This window comes from Bubalus bubalis, chromosome 21 (genome assembly GCF_019923935.1).
Source record: "Bubalus bubalis isolate 160015118507 breed Murrah chromosome 21, NDDB_SH_1, whole genome shotgun sequence".
Taxonomy (NCBI): domain Eukaryota; kingdom Metazoa; phylum Chordata; class Mammalia; order Artiodactyla; family Bovidae; genus Bubalus; species Bubalus bubalis.
Genome location: NC_059177.1, coordinates 541,459 through 565,241, shown reverse-complemented (window position 1 = coordinate 565,241; position 23,783 = coordinate 541,459). Strand labels below are relative to the sequence as shown.

Here is a 23,783-nt window from a genome sequence, read left to right as displayed (position 1 = left end):
AGATAAGCTCCAGTTCCTAGTATTATTAAGTCCCCACTTTCTGAGGCTACATGACCTACATGATCCAGACTCCAAGAAGCAAGCTGAGTTACAGAGGCAGAAAGAGCAGGAGGTTATGGAAAAATTTAATTTTTCCTTTTTGTAGGCACACAGGGTTCAGGAATTATGGTACATGGGCTTCGCTGCACTGCAGCACGTGGGATCTTCCCAGACCAGGTATCGAACCAGTGTCCCTGCACTGGCAGGCAGATTCTTAACCACAGAATCACCAGGGAAGTCCTGGCTACTGGTATTTAAATTTCACTGTATACAACGAGTGCTATTCTAGTTTAATTTTAAATAGCTAACTTTCACAATAGACAAGAGATCAAATCCATTCATCTCATTGAATCCAATTCATTAGTCATTTAAAATCTGTAATAAAAGACTGCATGTCAAGTTAAAAAATATGTGCAGGTGTATATAGTTTCTGAAAGTTCCTTAAGAGAGTATACAAACAAAAACTTTGACACTCTCTGAGCTAGAGAAAAATGGTCAGGTGGAAAGTGACCAGAAATTAGTAAAAAAGAACAACAGAAAGAAACCAAGGTTCCTGAAAAGAATCCTGAATTGCTTGAAATACATAATGTCAGTAGAGAGCAGCTGAGGTTGCAGAGACTTTAACTAAGGGCAGAGGCCCTGCAGCAGTGCAAGAACAATGGGGCTATGGGCCTTGTTTCAAACACCCGCACCCTTTCCATCCGCACTTCTCATGCCGGCTTCTTTTCTAACTAAGGAAACAAGGTGGGCTTCCCAGGTGGCACAGTGGTGAAGAATCTCCCTGCCAGTGCAGGAGAGGCAAGAGTCATGGGTTGGATCCCAGGGTCAGGAAGATTCCTTGGAGTATGAAACGGCAACCCACTCCAGTATTCTTGCCTGGAAAATTCCATGGACAAGACGGCTTCACAGCTGAATTCTACCAAAAATTTAGAGAAGAGCTAACACCTATCCTGCTCAAACTCTTCCAAAAAATTGCAGAGGAAGCTAAACTTCCAAACTCATTCTATGAGGCCACCATCACCCTAATACCAAAACCTGACAAAGATCCCACAAAAAAAAGAAAACTACAGGCCAATATCACTGATGAACATAGATGCAAAAATCCTTAACAAAATTCTAGCAATCAGAATCCAACAACACATTAAAAAGAGCATACACCAGGACCAAGTGGGCTTTATCCCAGGGATGCAAGGATTCTTCAATATCCGCAAATCAATCAATGTAATACACCACATTAACAAATTGAAAAATAAAAACCATATGATTATCTCAATAGATGCAGAGAAAGCCTTTGACAAAATTCAACATCCATTTATGATAAAAACTCTCCAGAAAGCAGGAACAGAAGGAACATACCTCAACATAATAAAAGCTATATATGACAAACCCACAGCAAACATTATCCTCAATGGTGAAAAATTGAAAGCATTTCCTCTAAAGTCAGGAACAAGACAAGGGTGCCCACTTTCACCATTACTATTCAACATAGTTTTGGAAGTTTTGGCCACAGCAATCAGAGCAAAAAAAGAAATAAAAGGAATCCAAATTGGAAAAGAAGAAGTTAAACTCTCACTATTTGCAGATGACATGATCCTTTACATAGAAAACCCTAAAGACTCCACCAGAAAATTACTAGAACTAATCAATGATTATAGTAAAGTTGCAGGATATAAAATCAACACACAGAAATCCCTTGCATTCCTATACACTAATAATGAGAAAACAGAAAGAGAAATTAAGGAAACAATTCCATTCACCATTGCAACGGAAAGAATAAAATACTTAGGAATATATCTACCTAAAGAAACTAAAGACCTATATATAGAAAACTATAAAACACTGGTGAAAGAAATCAAAGAGGACACTAATAGATGGAGAAATATACCATGTTCATGGATTGGAAGAATCAATATAGTGAAAATGAGTATACTACCCAAAGCAATTTATAGATTCAATGCAATCCCTATCAAGCTACCAACGGTATTCTTCACAGAGCTAGAACAAATAATTTCACAATTTGTATGGAAATACAAAAAACCTCAAATAGCCAAAGCGATCTTGAGAAAGAAGAATGGAACTGGAGGAATCAACCTACCTGACTTCAGGCTCTATTACAAAGCCACAGTTATCAAGACAGTATGGTACTGGCACAAAGACAGAAATATAGATCAATGGAACAAAATAGAAAGCCCAGAGATAAATCCACACACATATGGACACCTTATCTTTGACAAAGGAGGCAAGAATATACAGTGGATTAAGGACAATCTCTTTAACAAGTGGTGCTGGGAAATCTGGTCAACCACTTGTAAAAGAATGAAACTAGAACACTTTCTAACACCATACACAAAAATAAACTCAAAATGGATTAAAGGTCTCAATGTAAGACCAGAAACTATAAAACTCCTAGAGGAGAACATAGGCAAAACACTCTCCGACATATATCACAGCAGGATCCTCTATGACCTACCTCCCAGAATATTGGAAATAAAAGCAAAAATAAACAAATGGGACCTAATTAACCTTAAAAGCTTCTGCACAACAAAGGAAACTATTAGCAAGGTGAAAAGGCAGCCTTCACAATGGGAGAAAATAATAGCAAATGAAGCAACTGACAAACAACTAATCTCAAAAATATACAAGCAACTCCTACAGCTCAACTCCAGAAAAATAAATGACCCAATCAAAAAATGGGCCCAAGAACTAAATAGACATTTCTCCAAAGAAGACATACAGATGGCTAACAAACACATGAAAAAATGCTCAACATCACTCATTATCAGAGAAATGCAAATCAAAACCACTATGAGGTACCATTTCACGCCAGTCAGAATGGCTGCGATCCAAAAGTCTACAAGCAATAAATGCTGGAGAGGGTGTGGAGAAAAGGAAACCCTCTTACACTGTTGGTGGGAATGCAAACTAGTACAGCCACTATGGAGAACAGTGTGGAGATTCCTTAAAAAACTGGAAATAGAACTGCCTTATGATCCAGCAATCCCACTGCTGGGCATACACACTGAGGAAACCAGAAGGGAAAGAGACACGGGTACCCCAGTGTTCATAGCAGCACTGTTTATAATAGCCAGGACATGGAAGCAACCTAGATGCCCATCAGCAGATGAATGGATAAGAAAGCTGTGGTACATATACACAATGGAGTATTACTCAGCCATTCAAAAGAATACATTTGAATCAGTTCTAATGAGGTGGATGAAACTGGAGCCTACTATACAGAGTGAAGTAAGCCAGAAAGAAAAACACCAATACAGTATACTAATGCATATATATGGAATTTAGAAAGATGGTAACAATAACCCTGTGTACAAGACAGCAAAAGAGACACTGATGTATAGATCAGTCTTATGGACTCTGTGGGAGAGGGATAGGGTGGGGAGATTTGGGACAATGGCATTGATACATGTATAATATCACGTATGAAACGAGTCACCAGTCCAGGTTCGATGCACAATACTGGATGCTTGGGGCTGGTGCACTGGGACGACCCAGAGGGAGGGTATGGGGAGGGAGGAAGGAGGAGGGCTCAGGATGGGGAACGCAGGTATACCTGTGGTGGATTCATTTCGATATTTGGCAAAACTAATACAATATTGTAAAGTTTAAAAAAAAAAAAAAAATTCCATGGACAGAGAAGCCTGGCTTGCTACAGTCCATGGGGCTGCAAAGAGTTGGACACGACTGAGCACACATACACACATGGAAACAAGGTACTACGAAGAGGAACTTTCAGAAACCCTCACAAACACACTCCCACACTCCCCACCCACACTCTCTCCAGGAAGCGATAGTTTGATTCTTTCGAAAAAACTGTCACGAATTACAAAACACCAAGAGACCAAGACAAGCTAAAGAGCCAAAGGGTTTCACTCATCTTTACTTCCCAGTTAAAGACCAGGTGTGACCTGAGTGGATGCTGCCTTCTGCTCCTCCATCCAGACAGCATAGAAGGGGGAAGAGAACATTTATTTGCACTCTTTCATTGCTTTACCCAGGGCAACAATGAAGAGCCAAAGATGACAATAATCACAATCTTCCTTTCACTTTTTTTGAACAGTTGGGACAACGGAGGATGACATCGTTTTGATGGCATCACCGATTCAATGGACATGAGTTTGAGCAAACTCCAGGAGATGGTGAACGACAGGATGGCATGCTGCAGTCCATGGGGTTGCAAAAAGTCAGACACGGCTGAGAGACTGAACAACATCAACAAAAAGGCAAGAAAGCACAATTTTTAAACAAAAACATATTTTGGGGTCTTCCTTGGTGGCTCAGTAAGAATCTGCCTGCCAATGCAGGAGATGTGGGTCTAATCCCTGATCTGGGAAGGTTCCAAGTCTCAGAGCAACTAAGCCAGTGCTCCACAACTGTTGAGCCTGTGCTCTAAAGTCTGGGAGCCACAACTACTAAGCCCATGTGCTGCAATGATTGAAGCCCATGTGCCCTAGAGCCTGTGCTCTGCAACCAGAGAAGCCACCTCAATGAGAAATCTGCACACCGCAACTAGAGAGTAGTCCCTACTGACAAAAATTAAAGAAAAGCACAGGCAGCAACAAAGACCCAGTACATCCAGAAATAAATAAATAAAAGTACACATTCTTTTAGAAAAGGTATTTTTTGGAACCCTCTCTCCATTTTGGCAGGGAACCTGGGCAAAGAACCTTGCTTAGAAACAAGTGACGATATTCACAATCTGCTGGTCTATCCTGTGCGGAGAGCTAAATTTCAAGTGGTGAATTTTCCCAAAACTTCTCTCTGGGAAAGCTGAGGCACTTCTTTTCTTACAGGTGACTCAATTGAGTTGATGAGAGCCTAAGTAATTCACTCAAAAGCCTGCCAGACAATAGACAAAGAGCTGAGATTCCACAACACATCACCATGTTGCCATCTGCTATGCTCTGAATGTTTCTGTCCCCTAAAAATCATGTTGAAATCCCAAAGCCAGGGTGGTGGCATTAGGAGGCGGGAACGCTCAGAATGTGATTAGATCACAGTGCAGAGCCCTCATGAATGGGATAGATGCTCTTATAAAAGAGACTCCCCAGAGACTGCTTACCCCTTCTACCAAGTGAAGACACAGACAGAGGGGCCAGCTGTGAACCAGGAAGAGAGTCCTCACCAGAAATGGACCTTGCCGGTGCCCTGACTGACTTGCCAGCCTCCAGAACTTTTGTTGTTTATAAACCAGCCAGTAGGTAGAATTCTGTGTATTGTTATAGCAGCTCAAATGGACTAAGACAACATCTAAACAAGAAACTAACTACTATCACATGTCTTATTTCAAATCTGATTTAGAAGATACTACTTCTTTGTTCTGGTCTGAGGATATTGTGTTCTTCAAGAACTTTGAAGTATGCAGATGCACTTCTTGAAAAAATATGTATATTCATATTCATTGCCTCTCTGTATTTGCTGACTACTTGACTCATTAACCCCAACCAGCAAAGGTCACCATGTCCAACTCACCAAGCACAGCAGCTTTGTATAAAGCTCTCAATTGCTCTGCAGCATGAGCACAAAATAACTCCCAAATTTAGATATCTTGCTGGAGTTCTAGACTTTCATTTGTTGTCTCTTTCCTCACCAAGGAAACACTTCAACACTGCATATTTAAAGTTAAATTGTGACTTTTTAAAATTAAAGACATCAGTATTCTCCAAGTCAAAATCTCAATCTACTTCAACCCAGATAAGAGTCTCCATCTTTGACTTGACTCAGTTTAATATTTTTAATACTCCATTGGAAAAGCTGAAAATGGTATGATAATGAAATCTGTATATGGCCCAAAACCATAAAGGACACCTGATTTTAAAAAACAGTATTCAAACAGACTTAAGAAGATGAGATGAAGGAAGTAACGTAAAATATAATTAGAATGAATATATAGTCCTCAATTCAGGTTTTAAATATTATACTAACGCTCTACAACTATTATGAGGATTTGTGGGTTACCACCAGTTGATGTTAAAAAGATTTAAGTGTCACTGCAGAGTCAAGGTGAATCTCTTGGATTATTTTATCTACATAACAAAAAGGTCTAAACAAGGGCCGCGACAGCGCCAGTGAGGGCACACCTACAGAACAGGGTGTCCTTATTGTTCAAACAAGTCCCAGTGGGGAAGAGATGGGAGTCAAGCCAAAGGCTGCATGACAAAATGCACACAACACTGAACTCACTCCTTCTAGAAAGTGCACCAACACCCCAGCTCACTTAACAAGAGCAGCTCCATAAGCAACCTCCCATGCCAGGATCACAGGCAAGTAAGTACAACACCAGTAACACACAGATGGGCGGCAAAGTGACCTTGCAGATCTTGACACAGATCTTACAAAGATACACCAAGCCTATGGAAGAGACAAAAAAGTCTGGAAGGTACCTGTTAATAATGACCCTGATGCTGCTAAGTCACTTCAATCGTGTCCGACTCTGTGCGACCCCACAGATGCTCAAAACAGAATGATATTAATAATAATAATAAAAAAAAAAGACCAAGAGAAGCTGTAGATGGCCCTCCTGCCCCCACCTGGAGATGGTGGGATTGATTACTCAAGCAAGTAATTCTGGAAAAACAGAAAAAATTCTTAATATGATCATGCCACTAACTTCCAAAGTCAAGTGAGGAGTACGCTATTATGCATCACAGACTTTTACCAGAAAAATAATTCCTCCCCTCACCCATTGATTCAATTCTAAAAATGAGTACTTGGAATAAAATTAACTTATTTTATAATCTGGGCTTTGCTTTTTCCAAATAAAGCTAAATCAAACTTTTTCCCAGTATGAAACTTTGAACTCTGTTTTATTCACTCTTGAGTGGTCTTTTTCTCATTTCAGTTCAGTCACTCACTTCAGTGTCCGCCTCTCTGAGACCCCATGGAGCTGCAGCTTCCGTGTCCATCACCAACTTCCATCACCAAGACCCAGAGCTTGCTCAAACTCACATCCATTGAGTTGGTGATGCCATCCAACCATCTCATCCTCTGTCGTCCTGTTTTCCTCCTGCCCTCAATCTTTCCCAGCATCAGGGTCTTTTCCAATGAGTCAGCTCTTCACATCTGGTGGCCAAAGTACTGGAGCTTCAGCTTCAGCATCAGTTCTTCCAATGAATATTCAGGTCTAATTTCCTTTAAATTCACTGGTTGGATCTCCTTGTAGTCCAAGGGTCTCTCAAGAATCTTCTCCAACACCACAGATCAAAAGCATCAATTCTTTGGCACTCCACTTTCTTCATGGTCCAACTCTCACATCCATACATGACTACTGGAAAAAATGTAGCTTTGACTAGATGGACTTTTTGTCAGCAAAGTAATGTCTCTGCTTTTTAATATGCTGTCTATGTTGGTCATAGTTTTTCTTCCAAGGAGCAAGCACCTTTTAATTTCAGGGCTGCAGTCACCATCTGCAGTGATTTTGGAGCCCAAGAAAATAGTCTCTCACTGTTTCCACTGTTTCCCCATCTATTTGCCATGAAGTGATGTGACTGAATGCAATGATCTTTGTTTTTTGAATGTTGAGCTTTAATGCAGCTTTTTCACTTTCCTCTTGCACTTTCATCAAGAGGCTCTTTAGTTCTTCTTTACTTTCTGCCATAGGGGTGGTGTCATCTGCATATCTGAGGTTATTGATATTTCTCATGGCAATCTTGCACATCCAGCCCAGCATTGGACATAATGTACTTTGCATAGACGTTAAAAAAGCAAGGTAACAATATACAGTCTTGACATACTCCTTTCCCAGTTTGGAATCATTCCATTGTTCCATGTCTGGTTCTAACAGTTGCTTCTTGACCTGCATACAGATTTCTCAGGAGGCACATTCAGTGGTCTGGTATTCCTATCTCTTGAAGAATTTTCCATAGTTCACTGTGATCCACACAGTCAAAGGCTTTATAGTCAATAAAGCAGAAGTAGATGTTTTTCTTGGAGAAGGCAATGGCACCCCACTCCAGTACTCTTGCCTGGAAAACCCCATGGACAGAGGAGCCTGGTAGGCTGCAGTCTATGGGGTCGCTCAGAGTTGGACATGACTGAGCGCCTTCACTTTCACTTTTCACTGTCATGCATTGGAGAAGGAAATGGCAACCCACTCCAGTATTCTTGCCTGGAGAATCCCAGGGACGGGGGAGCCTGGTGGGCGCCGTCTCAGGGGTCGCACGGAGTCGGACACGAATGAAGCGACTTAGCAGCAGCAGACGTTTTTCTGAAACTCTCTTGCTTTTTCGATGATCCAACGGATGTTGGCAAATTGATCTCTTGTTCTTCTGCCTTTTCTATATCCAGCTTGAACATCTGTAATTTCTTGGTTCACATACTATTGAAGGCTAGCTTGGAGAATTTTCAGCATTACTTTGCTAGTATGTGAGAAGAATGCAATTGTGCAGTAGTTTGAACATTCTTTAGCATTGCCTTTCTTTGGGATTGGAATGAAAACGGACCTTTTCCAGTCCTGTGGCCACTGATGTTTTTCAAATTTGCTGGCATATTGAATGCAGCATTTTCATAGCATCATCTTTTAGGATCTGAAATAGCTCAGCTAGAATTCCATCACCTCCACTAGCTTTGTTCATAGTGATGTTTCCTAAGACCCACTTGATTTCACACTCCAAAATGTCTGGCTCTAGGTAAGTGATCACACCATCGTGGTTATCTGGGTCATTAAGATCTTTTTTGTATAGTTCTTCTGTGTATTCTCAGAGAAGGCAATGGCACCCCACTCCAGTACTCTTGCCTGGAAAATCCCATGGATGGAGGAGCCTGGAAGGCTGTAGTCCATGGGGTTGCTGAGGGTCGGACACTGAGTGACTTCACTTTCACTTTTCACTTTCATGCATTGGAGAAGGAAATGGCAACCCACTCCAGTGTTCTTGCCTGGAGAATCCCAGGGACAGGGAAGCCTGGTGGGCTGCCGTCTATGGGGGTCGCACAGAGTCGGACACGACTGAAGTGACTTAGCATAGCATCTGTGTATTCTTGCCACCTCTTCTTAATATCTTCTGCATCTGTTGGGTCCATACTGTTCCTATTCTTTATTGTGCCTGTCTTCTCATGAAATGTTCCCTTGGTATCTCTAATTTTCTTGAAGAGGTCTCTAGTCTTTCCCATTTTATTGTTTTCCTTTATTTATTTGCATTGATCACTGAGGATGGCTTTCTTATCTCTCTTGATATTCTTTGGAACTTCACATTCAGATGTATATATCTTTTCTTTTCTCCTTTGCCTTTCCCTTTCACTTGTCTTCTTTTTTCAGCTATTTGTAATGCCTCCTCAGACAACCATTTTGCCTTTTTGCGTTTCTTCTTCTTGGGGATGGTTTTGATTACTGCCTCCCATACAACGTTATGAACCTCCGTCCATAGTTCTTCAGGCACTCTGTCTATCAGATCTAATCCCTTGAATCTATTTGTCACTTCCACTGTATAATCATAAGGGATTTGATTTAGGTCATACCTGAATGGTCTAGTGGCTTTTCCTTCTTCAATTTAAGTCTGAATTTTGCAATAAGGAGTTCATGATCTGAGCCACAGGCAGCTCCTGGTCTTGTTTTTGCTGACTGTATAGAGCTTCTTTATCTTTGGCTAAGAAGAATATAATCAATCTGATTTCAATATTGACCATCTGGTGATGTCCATGTGTAGAGTCGTCTCTTGTGTTGCTGGAAGAGGGTGTTTGCTATGACCAGTGCATTCTCTTGGCAAAATTCTGTTAGCCTTTGCCCTTTTTCATTTTGTACTCCAAGGCCAAACTTCACTTTGTACTCCAAGGTCTTTTTCTAGGACCAGTTTTTCAGTGATAATTTCCTAAGCACTGTCCATCCAGTTTGGCAATTTTCAAAGGGTATCTGTGAGGATGATGAGATGATGCAAAACCATGTCTTGTGAGAAATGACAGAAGGAAATGAAACCTAGAGAAGAACACATGGAGAGCAACACAGCTGTGAAGGGCTGTCATTGTGATTATATTTCTTCTGAAAAGCACAAGGATATAGAACTAGGACCAGGTAGAAACAATGCAGACATTTCTATTCAATATAACAGAAAACTTTAACAACTTAAATTATCCAAAATTTTGATACATTGCTTTAGAGATAGTGAGGTTCCATCTCTACAGGTGTTCACATAATGATTAGCTCTTTGTGTGATTAGCACACAAAGACCCTTCAGAGTCATAGCTAATACATTACCTTCCCTTCTCCTACTGAAGTTGTATTCAGCTCCCTCCTCCAGGGTCATTACCCATGGTTCTTTTCACTTGTTCAAATATTTATGGAATCCCTGCTGTATGCCAGGCACTGTTCCAGGAGTTTGGGATATTTCAGTTAACACAAGTGAATCAAAACCTTTGCCTTTATAATGTGTAGATTGTGGGAAGTAAATTCCATAATATTTTGAAGTGAATAAATACGGAGAAAGGAGGGAATTGTTTAGGTTAGAGCCAGTGTGCTGGGAAGAGATTTAGGTTGGAATTTTATATAGAGTGGTCAAGGTAGGCCTCATCAAGAGGGTGACATCTGAGAGACCTCATTAAGAGGATAAATGTAGGTTCTAAGAGAATGACTTGCCAGCCCATGGCTAAATAATCCAGTGGCCACTAGCTTAATCTATGTACTTCTAGAGTCACTGCCATCCAGCTGGTCTTCACAGGTTTGCACAAGTCAAAGAATGCAAGGTTAATTAGGGCCCCAGAGTCTGTGCCCAGAGCCCCAGGTCCTCTTCTTACAGCAGGAGCCAGTTCCCGCAGTTCTGAGTGGAGTCCTTCCCACCAGGTTCATTTACCACTGCCACCTCTCACCCTCATCACCTAGCCTCCAGAGAGCTTCCAGAGATAACAAACTCCCTACAGTCTTCTCTTTCATTCAAACTGCATGTTGCTCAGGGACAGCTGCACTGGTTTATTTCAGAAAATTGGCATCCAGGGGCTGCCACATTCATTGCAATTCCAGGGTACAAAAAACAGATGGCATGAGACAAAAAACACTCTTAAACATGAGTTGGTTCTAATTTCAAGACTCCTGGGTGTCAAAATACAATGGACTTGGAAAAATACTCAGTAATCCTGTTAATTTCCCTGGTTTCAAGAACAATGTTCCCTTTCCAACTGTCTCTAAGAGAAGACCACTCCTTTTTCTAGCCCAAGAAGGGATGTTCTTTGGCCAGAATAACTTTGAAACACATGGCGGCCTCACTTAAAGGTTTCCAGCTTTTGGTCCAGGGGACGATCAGAAAGATACTGATGCCAGTCTCTTAAATAAAATAACATAGTACAGAGTTTCTTCCCTTGTGAATGGATGCTTTCAGTCCCCAGCCCTGGCACAGGGGTAATTTTATACTGAATAATATACTACACATTTCTGGGCTCATTTCAGAAAGGACAGAACCCAGAACAAATACTACTCAGTATCTAACAAAGTGTCAACAACCAGACCTCTAGAAAGAGATTGCAGTGATATCCAGAAAACCACACAGCCTGACAAAAGCCCATATGCACATATGCTCAGCACCTAATGACTCCCCAGGTTCTACTAAGGCATAATTAGCTTTGAAACTGCTTTTCTTTTTCAGTTTCTAAGGTGCTGCTGCAGCCCAGTGAAGGCCACTGGGAATTAATTCACCAGAGTTACTAGGAGACAGCTCACACCATCACTCTTCCTGTAGGCATTGTTAGCAGGGCCTTCCAGAAACCAGAGAACAGAAGAAAAACACAGAAGTTTAGAATTTCATGACCCTCAAAGAGCTTTGGGATTCCCCTATTCTGTGGCCTCCCCCACGGCCTATGTGCCTGGGATCTACAAGGCTGGCATAGAGTGGGGAGGAGAAAAGATGTAACAAGGGTCCTCACTGGCTTCCCATGCAGTTCACAGGCAAGTCCAAGTTGACGGAAAGAAAAGGTCACTTGAGTAATGAGCTCCCTGAAGTCTCCCCGGGGAAGGATAATGCCACCCCCAGCCTGTTTCTACCAACAGCTGTGCCTGGGATTTCGGGTGAGCACGTACTGGGGCTTCCTGGACAGTCCTGCTGCGGCCTAACTGTGCAGACATGACTGCTGACAGTCCCCACCTTCACTCTCCAGTATCATAGCTTGGATGCTAAATTATATGGTCCCCGAAGGAAATGTAACTGAGTTCCAATGGGAATTTTGTTGGCTTACCCATTTCATGAGACAATACCTCTCCAAGTCCACCACTGGCCTCAGGACAGACCTGTACAAATTCTCTGCATGTCTCTGTGTCCAGCAGAGGGAGAGGCAGCAACACAGCACTGGGTGGTGAGACCGCGGCTAGTGCTGCATCTCAAGGCCTCATATGTCACAGCAGTGAGACTGTGGACAAGCTCTCTACCATCTCCCATTTGAAACAAAAAAGGGAATTAAAGTAATTGCTAAGAAGATTAACGAGTTAATATTTGTTAAATGCTTAGAACAATCCCTGACACAGGGTAGGCACTCTGTGTTTGCTAATTAAAAAACAAACATTCAGTCTAGCTCTATAACAGGTAAGTGAATTTCTATTTAAGGAAGTGAAGCAGCTGGAGGAAATCCCTTCTTAAACAGCTTAAACAGCTTTTAGATACTCTCCCCGCTCAAGGACTTCCCGCAAACACACTTCCCCCACCCTCGCCCCAAGCAACCCAGGGTGACTCTGGCTTGGAAGAGGATCCCAGAGGGCAAAAAGGCCGCCAGGTGGTTTATGGTCAACTACACTACAATCACAATGAAACCAATGCAAGAAGAACAAAGAAACAAAGAGGAGAATCCCAGGTTGCAGCTGGCTGTCAGGCTTCTCAACATCTCCCTTAATTGTCTTATACCCTCAAATTGAAAACAGCTCTTTGCTTCCACATACTCAGCAACAGAAGTTGCACATTTAAGTATGTGATTCAGGACTTCAAAAGCATCAAAAATGTCCTGATAACCAATATTAAATGAAATTCAGAGCAACACACTAAAGATGAAAACATCTCAGATACATAACTCATGTGTTAAGATTCCATGTGATAAATTAGAAAGAAATCTCCTTAATGCCACAGAGAGACACCCCTCTACCACAAACAAAATAGCTGCTTGGGACAATCATGTAAAAATGGGTTACACTGCATCATCCCATGAAAACAAAAATTAACAACCATTTAGATAATCGATTTTGTGAAAGCATCAATTCAGTTATTTAAATTTTAGTGTAAATTATTTCACCAAGTGCTGCTTTTTAAGTGGGGGTGGGGGGGTGGGATTGCACGTGTAAGTACAGATGCATGCCTTTTTATATGAACAGTGGGGTCAGATTCACTTGTCCATTATCTGTTTGGTGATCACAGAAAGGATGTTATTCCTAAGGTCATAAAATTCTGAATAATCGAAGACAACTCAAGTGGAGGGCACTCCACGAAAATTTTAACCACTTAGCCAGGGGACACAGGAACAAAAACAGGAAGTCTTGCTACGGTGGCGCCTGGCATAAGAAACTTTTCCATTAACCTTTCTTGCAGGAGAGCTAAGGCTCTCCCTCCCAACATTTTGTAACTTGTATTTCTTTACAAATGAAGAAAACCAAGGAGTCATTTCCAAAGATGTACTACCTAAAATTGAACACGTAAGATACTCATCCTCCATTTACTTAGACTTCATTAACAATAATTTCCTTTAAAATAATGAAGCCAAGCAAGGAATGGAACAAGCCCTAATCCACACTGCACCCCAGCATCTACCCCCCCCCCAGCTCACATTTTAAAGAATCCGTTTTATCAAGGAGGGGGTGACCCCATCCGAGGGAGCCCCTTTCCAGCAGTGGGCAGTCGAGGTCTCCACGAGGTTGCGGTTACCGGCGCTTCCTCCGTAGTCGCTTCAACAAGTCCCGGGTCTCGGCGCCAAAAGGCCACACCCACCACGCCATCTCTTCGGAGGTTTTCTCTCGCATCTGAAGACTCTGCACTCCATTTTCACATGCGAGGACTTCTGCTCTGTCCCGCCATTTCACTCGTGCTTCCGTGACGTTTCCCACAGCCACGCATCCGCGCGGTCGCACCTGGACCCGGCGGCGCCCCAGCCCCAAGCCCCAAACCACTGGGCGCCTGGAATCTCTGCCTGAACCGCACCCGAGACCCTCACCCAGACCAGAGCCGAGGCCCCGGGGGGTGAACCGGCGCACAGCGCGCAAAGGGTGCTCCTGAGTCCTCTCTACTCGCGAGAAACGATAAATGCGGGGCGGGGGGACTGAGGGCCATCAGAAGGGCGGGGAGGGCTCGGGCGACCCTGTCACCAGGGCCCAGAGCCTTCCACACCGAGGCTCTTGCGGGTCGGTGAGCCTTTGGCTCTCGTCCCTCGGCCCCCAGGGCTCCTGAGGACGGTCGGTGCCGCTCCCGCTTACCCCGCCCGGCCCGGCCCTACCTCCACCAGCAGCCCGAGCAGCAGTGCCGCCACTCTCCAGGCCAGGCTGTCCATGGCTGCACGTCCTCCTGGTCACAGGCGCGGGTCAGTAGCACTTCCCCTGCAAGGCGGCCAGCGGGCTGGCGGGCGGGATCCCAGCCTGGGGACCCAGAGGCACGAGCGGGCGAGCGGGGACCCGGGATGAGCCGTTCCGCCCTCGCCGCGCTCCGCCCCCGGCTCGCGCGCCTGGGCTCGCGCGCCCCCGGCTCAGCTAAGGAGTGTCAAGGGTCCTCCCCTCCAGAGTGCACGCGCCAGGAGCGAGGAGACAAGTCGCGCGGCAGGGCGAGTGGAGGGAAGCTGCCAGCCGTTTGCTCCCTCCGAAGACACCGTCGTGTCACCCCTGAATAGGCCTGGTAAGGTTTATAAAAGAAGCAGTCTCCGCGTGAGGCTTGTTCCAAGGAGGCACATGAACCTATTGTGTGCCTGCAGGTTCTTCGTCCCTCTCATCCCTGCGCTCACCGTGGGATGGTACACCCTCCCCACGTGTGACTGCAAGGATGGCCAAAGGATGAGGAGGCAGACCGAGAATGGAAGGCTCCCTATGCCTCATCTCTCACTTAAATGTGGTGCTTTTATGCCCACGTCCTCCTGCGCTGTCCCTGCATGCACACCCTCTACATCTGGACCATGAAGCCTACCGTCCCGCTGTTAACTTTGCAATGTCCTTCGCCTCTGCTGAACTGACTTTCCACCCCTCAGTACCACGTGAAAAGAAAGAAAGAAAGTTCAGTCGTGTCCAACTCTTTGCGACCCCATGGACTATACAGTACATTTAATTCTCCAGTCCAGAATACTGGAGTGGGTAGCCTTTCCCTTCTCCAGGGGATCTTCCCAAAGCAGGGATTGAACCCGGGTCTCCTGCATTGCAGACGGATTCTTTACCAGCTGAGCCATAAGGGAAGCTTCCAGTACCACGTACTTACCGTATCCCTCCCCCCCCCCCCAACATCTTGGCTCAGATTGCATCTCATTTGTACAGTTATTCAACAAGTATTTATTGAGCTTGTAAGTTGTACCAGATCATGAGCTGGAGAGCCAGTTCGTGGGGGAGGTAGGGAGGGAGACGAGAAAACTCTGCCTGGTGTCTAAGAGAGATAGTCTCTTGCACCAGTAGGATGCAAAGTGCATAGACCTGGGAGTACTGAATAGGAAAAGACATTACCACACCTGGTTGTTCAGCAGCCCCAGGCGTTACTAAATGAACAATTGAAAGAATTGCAGACTTCTGTCTCTGGGTTACCTAATCACTTACAAGGTAAGTGCAACATAACTGAGCCCTTAACTACTGATGTTTTAGTTCAATTTTTCAGTCTGAAGCATTACTTGGGACCCTTTAGAAAAGAAAAGGTCTTCAACGAGAAGGGGTTATCCTAGTGTCTGAGTTAACTCACCTCTTCTTCCATAAAAATAGGCCCCCAGGGTTTAGAATACTGAGGATTTCACTTTTCAGTTTCCTTTGCACTAGCTGTTTGCTTAGGCTTCCATAACAAAGTACCAGACTGGAGGACTTAAGCAACAGAAATTTATTTTACTCAAAGTTCCAAAGAGAAGAAGTTCAAAATCAGTGGATCAACCAGGTTGATTTCCTTTGAGACTTCTCTCTGTGTCTGGCAGGTAGCCACCCTCTTGTTGCATCTTCACGTGCTGATCCTTCTGTGTACAGGGCCCTCGTGGCCCTGTGCAGATTTCCTCTTGTAAGGGCACCACCAGATTGGATTCAGGTCCACAACAATGGCCTTATTTTACCTCTCTCACCTTTTTTTTTTTTTTTTTTAACTTCTCCAGGCCTCAGTTTCTTTTTCTTTTTTTTTTATTTTTTTATTTTTTAACTTTACAATATTGTTTTGGTTTTGCCATATATCAACATGAATCCGCCATAGGTATACACGTATTCCACATCCTGAACTGTCCTCCCTCCTTCCTCCCCATACCTTAAGGTCCTGTCTCCAAACAGAATCGCACTCAGAGGTACTGATGATTAGGATTTCAACATATGAGTTGGAGAGGATACAATTCAACCCACAATATTCCACCACTGTCCTTCCCAAATTCATGTCCTTCTCAAACATGTGGACAAAGAATATTGCCTACCAAAGCACTAAACAAAGGATGATGTGGGCATCAGGCCCTCAACCACTGTGCTCCACCAGACTGCACACCCTGAAAAGATTCAGGATAGAGGAAAGCAGGACAGTGGCCATAGATAGTTAAGGTACATAGAAAAGGAGTTATTTCAGTGAGCCCAGACTCTTGCATCTTCCCATACAGAGAAAAGTGCTAAATTTCTTAATTTGAGGTGCCTGGTTTTTCATTATTAGTAATCTTTTGATGTTCACACTACCTAATTTTTGGTTTTCGGTTTTTTTATTTTTTTATTTTTTTTCAAAAACTCCTATATATCCTGGTACCTCCCTCCTTCCTTATCTCTTTGGAACAGTCCTTCAGAGGTATCTGAGAGGCTGTCTCCCAGGTTTAAGTCCTCAGTAAGTCCACAAAAAACATCATTTTCAACTTTTAGGTTGTGTGTTTTTTTTTAAGTTGACACACACAAAATACATTCACCTCCAACCCAAGAGCCCAAAAGTCTTACCCATTATAGCATCAACTCTTAAGTCCCAAATCTCATCTAAATTCCATCTGCTTCACATGTGCGTGAGACTTGAGGTGCCACTCATCCTGAGGAAAAATTCCTTTTCAGCTGTGAACTTATGAAACCTGACAAATTATTTACTTCCAAGATACAACAGTGGGACAGGCATAGTACAGACATTGCCATTCCAAAATAGATACATAGGAGAAAAAGGAAGCAGGGATGGGTTCCAAACAAATCCAAATCCAGCAGGAAAAATTCTTAGATTTTAAGTCTTGAGAATAATTCTCTTTGCCTCAGTGCTATGTTTTCTGGGCTCACTGGGGTTGCATCTCTGGCATCTGGGCCTACTGACAGGGTGCAGCAGAGGAAAGGTTGCCTCCTCAGCCCTGGATGGTGGCAGCTTGGCCCACTGGAACCTAGTAAGTGGCCCTGCTCTCTGAAACTGAGGAGACAGTTCCACTTGAAGGTCATTTCCCTCTTTTCTTGAAGGATAATGCATGTTCAAAGCCAAATAGTTTTGTTGTCCCATCCTGAAGAATCTGCAATAGTCTTCCCTCATTTTATCCTATTTCTGTCCCCTTTAGTTCAAGACACTGGTGTTCCTGCTGTTACAACCCCATTGTGTGTGTGTGTGTGTGTGTGTGTGTGTATTACTTACTTTATTTAAAAATAAAATTTTGAGTTTTTAATACAAATGTGATAGAAAATGGAAAAATATAGAAAGGAAAAATAAAGTCACCATTCAACCTACTATCCAGACATAATCTTGTTAACATTTTGGTGCATTTCCTGTTGGTAAATTATTTGTGTGTGTGTGTGTTTGTGTGTGTGTATTTATTTTAATTGGAGGCTAATTACTTTACAATACTGTAGTGGTTTTTGCCACACATTGACATGAATCAGCCTTGGGTGTACATGTGTCCCCATCCTGAACCCCACTCCCACCCTCCTCCCCGTCCCATCCCTCAGGGTCATCCAGTGCACCAGCCCTGACCACCCTGTCTCATGCATCGAACCTGGACTGGTGATTCATTTCACATATGATAATATACATGTTTCAATGCTATTCTCTCAAAAATCATCCCACCCTTGCCTTCTCCCAGAGTACAAAAGACTGTTCTATACATCTGTGTCTCTTTTGCTGTCTCGCATATAGGGTCATCGTTACCATCTTTCTAAATTCCATATATATGCGTTAATATACTGTATTGGTGTTTTTCTTTCTGACTTACTTCACTCTGTATAATGGGCTCCAATTTCATCCACTTCATTAGAACTGATTCAAATGTATTCTTTTTAATGGCTGAGTAATATTCCATTGTGTATATGTACCACAGCTTTCTTATCCATTCATCTGCCAATGGACATCTAGGTTGCTTCCATATCCTGGCTATTATAAACAGTGCTGTGATGAACATTGGAGTACACGTGTCTCTTTCAATTCTGGTTTCCTCAGTGTGTATGCCCACCAGTGGGATTGCTGGGTGATATACAACCCCATTTATATTCCCAGTTTCTGCTGAGACAGTGGACTAGATCCATAGGTCACGCTGAAATCTCTTTATTTTTTAACCATTTTTTTTAATTGAAGTACAGTAGATTTACAATGTTGCGTTAGTTTCACATGTACAGCAAAGAGATTCATATATACATCCATATGTATATGTATCTTCAGATATATATATATATATATATAATTTTTCAGATTCTCTAACCTATAAGGAGAGAGAATCTGAAAAATATTATAGATATTGAGTATAGTTCCCTGTGCTATATCGTAGGTAACTAGTTGGTTATCTATTTTATATATATGTAATCTGTGTACAGAATGATTGTCTAACCACTCTTGGTATTCTCTCTAAAATATTATATTGACTTTAAAAGTGCACAATATGAGAGTTTCGAGTTAAGTTGTATTTGGAGCAAAATGAGGACTGCAGCCCAAAGGACAGTAACTCAGAGAGCTCTGAGAAACTGTTCCAAAGAGGCAAGGGGCAAGGTCAGTAAATATGTCATCTTGTTGCAGGGGGAACACATTCAATCAACCAAATAATTTTCCAGAAAATTTCTCCTAGTCTCGTGAAGCTTGCTGCTAGTCACGAGGAACAGTCGTCACCATGAAAGATTTTAGTGCTTTTCTATATACGAGGAGATAAAATAATTGGGGTCATAAAATCGATTCCTGAAAATACCTATCTGAAGATCTATCTTTCCAGTTTTCTCCCCAAAGACAGAGTGCCTCATTTCTGCTTTCCACCTTGAACTCCCTTCAAGTGTTGTTGAAGGTCAGCAGCTGCAGCAGCACATGACTTAATCCTTGTAGAGGGAGATGGCAAGTGCCCATTTGTTGTTGTTGTTCTAGTGCTGAGTTGTGTCCATCTTATTGTGACCCCCATGGACTGCAGCATGCCAGGCTTCTCTGTCCTGCACTATCTCGAGAAGTTTGCTCAAACTCATGTCCATTGAGTTAGTGATGCCATCCAAGCATCTCATCCTCTGTCGCCCCCCCTTCTCCTTTTGCCTTCAATCTTTCCCAGCATCAGGGTCTTTTCAATGAGTAGACTTTTCCCATGAGGTGGCTAAAGTATTGGAGCTTCAGCTTCAGCATCAATCCTTCCAATGAATATCAGGGTTAATTTCATTTAGGATTGACTGGTTTGATCTCTTTTGCAGTCCAAGGACACTCGAGAATCTTCTCCAGCATCACAGTTCAAAACCATCAATTCTTTGGCACTCAGCCTTTTTTCATGGTCCATTTCTCACATCCATACATGACTACTGGAAAAACCATATGTGGACCTTTGTTGGCAGAGTGATCTCTGCTCCTTAATATTCTGGCATTCAGTCCCATCACTTCATAGCAAATAGATGGGGGAGAAATGGAAGCAGTGACAGACTTTATTTTCTTGGGCTCCAAAATCACTGCAGATGGTGACTGTAGCCAGAAAATTAAAGACACTTTCTGCTTGGAGGAAAAGCTATGACAAACGTAGACAGTGACCATAAAGAAGATTGAGCACTGAAAAATTGATGCTTTTGAACTTTTGTGCTTGAGAAGACTCTTGAGAATCCCTTTGACAACAAGGAGATCAAACCAGTCAATCTTAAAGGAAATCAACCCTGTCACTGGAAGGACTGATACTGAAGCTGAAGATCCAATACTTTGCCCACCTGATGTGAAGAGTCAACTCATTGGAAAAGACCCTGATGCTGGGAAAGATAAGGCAGAGGGAGAAGGGGGCAGCAAAGAATGAGTTGTTTAGATGGCATCATTGACTCAATAGACATGAGTTTCAGCAAACTCCTGAAAGACAGGAGATAGTGAAGGACAGGAAAGCCTGGCATGCTGCAGTCCATGGGATATCAAAGAGTCAGACATGACTGAGTGAACAATAATAACTAGCTTTGTCATAGCTTTGCTACCAAGGAGCAAGCATCTTCTAATTTCATGGCTGCAGTCACTGTCTGCAGTGATTTTGGAGGCCAAGAAAAAAAATCTGTCCCTTCTTCCAGTTTTTCCCCTTCTATTTGTCATGAAGTGATAGAAACAAGTGCCATTGGTTTTTTAATGCTGAGTTTTAAGCCAGCTTTTTCACTCTTTTCTTTCACCCTATTAAAGAGGCTCTTCAATAGCTCTTCACGTTCTGCCATTAGAGTGGTATCATCTGCATATCTGAGGTTGCTGATACTTCTCCTGGCAATCTTGATTCTAGCTTGTGATTCATCCAGCCAAGCATTTCACATCATGTACTCTGCATATAAGTTAAGTAAGCAGGGTGACAATATACAGCCTTGACTGTACTTCTTTCCCAATTTTGAACCAGTCTGTTTTTACATGTCTGGTTCTAACCATTGCTTCTTTATTTGTATATAGGTTTCTCAGGAGAGAGGTAGAGTGTTCTGGTATTCCCATGTCTTTGAGAATTTTCTGCAGTTTGTTGTGATCCACACAGTCAAGGCTTTAGTGCAGTCAATGAAGCAGATGTAGGTGTTTTTCTGGAATTCTCCTACTTTCTCTGTAATCCAGCAAATGTTGGCAATTTGATCTTTGATTCTTCTGCCTTTTCTAAACATCTGGAAGTTCTTGGTTCATGTACTGCTGTAGCCTAGATTAATGGATTTTGAGCATTACCTTGCTAGGATGTGAAATGAGTGCAATTGTATGGTAGTTGGAACATTCCTTGGCATTGTCCTTCTTGTGATTGGAATGAAAATTTACCTTTTCCAGTCCTGTGGCCACTGCTGAGTTTTCCAAATTTGCTGGCATATTGAATGCAGGACTTTAACAGCATCATCTTTTAGGACTTCAAATAGCTCAGCTGGAATTCCATCACCTGCACTAGCTTAATTCATGGTAATGCTTCCTAAGGCACACTTAACTTCACACTCCAGGATGTCTGGCTCTAGGTGAGTGACCACACCATTGTGGTTATTCAAGTCTTAAAGATCTGTTTTGTATAGTTCTTCTGTGTATTCCTGCCACCTCTTCTTAATCTCTTCTGCTTCTGTTAGGTCCTTGCCATTTCTGTCCTTTATCATGCCCAGTCTTTCATGAAATGTTCCCTTGACATCTCTAGTTTTTTGGAAGAGATCTCTAGTCTTTCCCATCCTATTGTTTTCCTCTATTTCTTTGTGTTCATCACTTATGAAGGCCTTCTTATCTCTCCTTGGTATTCTCTGGTACTCTGCATCCAGTTGGATATACCTTTTCCTTTTCCCCTTGCTTTAGCTTCTCTTCTTTTTTCAGGTATTTGTAAAACCTCATCAGACAGCCACTTTGCCTTCTTGCATTTTTTTTTTTTTAGTTTGGTTTTGGTCACTGCCTCCTGTACAATGTCATGGATCTCCATAGTTCTTCAGGCAGTCTGTCTACCAGATCTAATCCCTTAAATCTATTTGTCACCTCCACTGTATAATCATAGGGGATGTGATTCAGGTCATACTTGAATGGCCTAGTGGTTTTTCCTACTTTATTCAATTTATGCCTGAATTTAAGCAGTAAGGACCTCATGATCTGAGCCATATCAGCTCCCAGTCTTGTTTTTGCTAACTCTGTAAGGCTTCTGCATCTTTGGTTGCAAAGAACATAATCATTCTGATTTTAATATTGGCCATCTGGTGATGTCTATATGTAGAGATGTGTCTTGTGTTGTTGGAAGAGGGTGTTTGCTATGACCATTGTGGTTTGTTGACAAAATTCTGTTAGCCTATGCCCTGTTTCATCTTGTGCTCCAAAACCAAACTTGTCTGTTACTCCAGATATCTCTTGAATTCCTATTTTTGCCTTCCAGTCCCCTATGATGAAGGACATCTTTTTTGGTGTTAGTTCTAGAAGGTCTTGTCAACCCACTCCAGTGTTGTTGCCTGGAGAATCCCAGGGATGGGGGAGCCTGGTGGGCTGCCGTCTCTGGGGTTGCACAGAGTCGGACACGACTGAAGTGACTTAGCAGCTAGAAGGTCTTGTAGGTCTTCATAGAACCAGTCAACTTCAACTTCTTTGGAATTAGAGGTTGGAGCATAGACTTGGATTACTGTTTGGCAAGTGCCAGTTTGTGGTTGACAGGGCCCCCTCTTGGTCACAAATTTGACCATACTTCAGAGGCATTTCATGACCATTTCATCCCATGATGCTAGGAAGGCTCATTCCCAGGTCTAGCAAAGATTTCACTGATAGGTCACTTAGTTTTCTCTTACTGGACTAAGTCTGTCAATAGTAACCAAAGGAGCTCTGGACCAGCTGCCTTCCTCAATCTGTTATGGTCCAGGAAATATTCCTACTTGTTGTATCTTATCACATGGGTTCCTAACAGATCTAGGTGAATTCCTCCATTTACAAGATCCCCCCAATATATTGAGATTTCTGTATCTGTTAGTGAGGTAACCTTCCTAACTTATCTGATAAAGCTGCTGAAAACCTAAGAGTTTACAGTCTCTGGAGGGGGCAGATAGAGAAAAGGCATAAATGTTTCAATTCTGTTTACAAAAGTGTAACTTACCAAATTACTATGAGTCATAATTAATTTGAGGGGAAGACTTACCTTATACCTGTAACACAGATTCAAAAGAGTAATTTTTCAGAACAGCAACCATAAAAATTATCACCGTTTTTACCACTTCACTCAGTCCTTTTGTTAACTAACTCTTTTAAAATATGTATATATATATATATATATATATAATTGAAGTATAGTTAACTTACAATGGTCAGGTGTAAAGCAAGGTGATTCAGTTATACACATATATTATTTTTTAAATTATTTTCCATCATAGGTTGTTATAAGATATTAACCATAGTTCCCTATGCTATATAGTAAACCTTTGTTACTTGTTGCATATCTATTTTTTAATTAGAAATCTAGCATTCTATTCATACTAAGTCAAACAAGTGGAATCAAAATGTCATAATTTTTTAAATTTGGCAAAAATTCATTTTTCCAAAATATATATTATACATATTTATATAAATGTATACAAATGTATATAAATGTATGCAGCCCACCAGGCTCCCCCGTCCCTGGGATTCTCCAGGCAAGAACACTGGAGTGGGTTGCTGTTTCCCTCTCCAGTGCATGAAAGTGAAAAGTGAAAGTGAAGATGCTCAGTCGTATCTGACTCTTAGCGACCCCATGGACTGCAGCCTACCAGGCTCCTCTGTCCATGGGATTCTCCCAGCAAGAGAACTGGAGTGGGGTGCCATTGCCTTCTCCAGGGAATG

General features: G+C 42.4%; 1 protein-coding gene across 2 annotated transcripts in view; it reads right to left on the bottom strand.

The window, feature by feature from the left end:
• Positions 1–14,829, bottom strand: part of VOPP1 (VOPP1 WW domain binding protein) — a 170,105-nt gene extending 155,276 nt beyond the window's left edge. Inside the window, exon 1 of one of the 2 annotated variants that reach the window (XM_025273022.3) lies at positions 14,437–14,829. In XM_025273022.3, coding sequence (XP_025128807.1) covers positions 14,437–14,490 — 54 coding nt within the window. In that variant the 5' untranslated portion in view covers positions 14,491–14,829. The remainder of the gene's footprint in view (positions 1–14,436) is intronic. The other variant, XM_006074766.4, reaches the window with a different exon arrangement.
• Between the last annotated feature and the right edge of the window lie 8,954 nt (positions 14,830–23,783).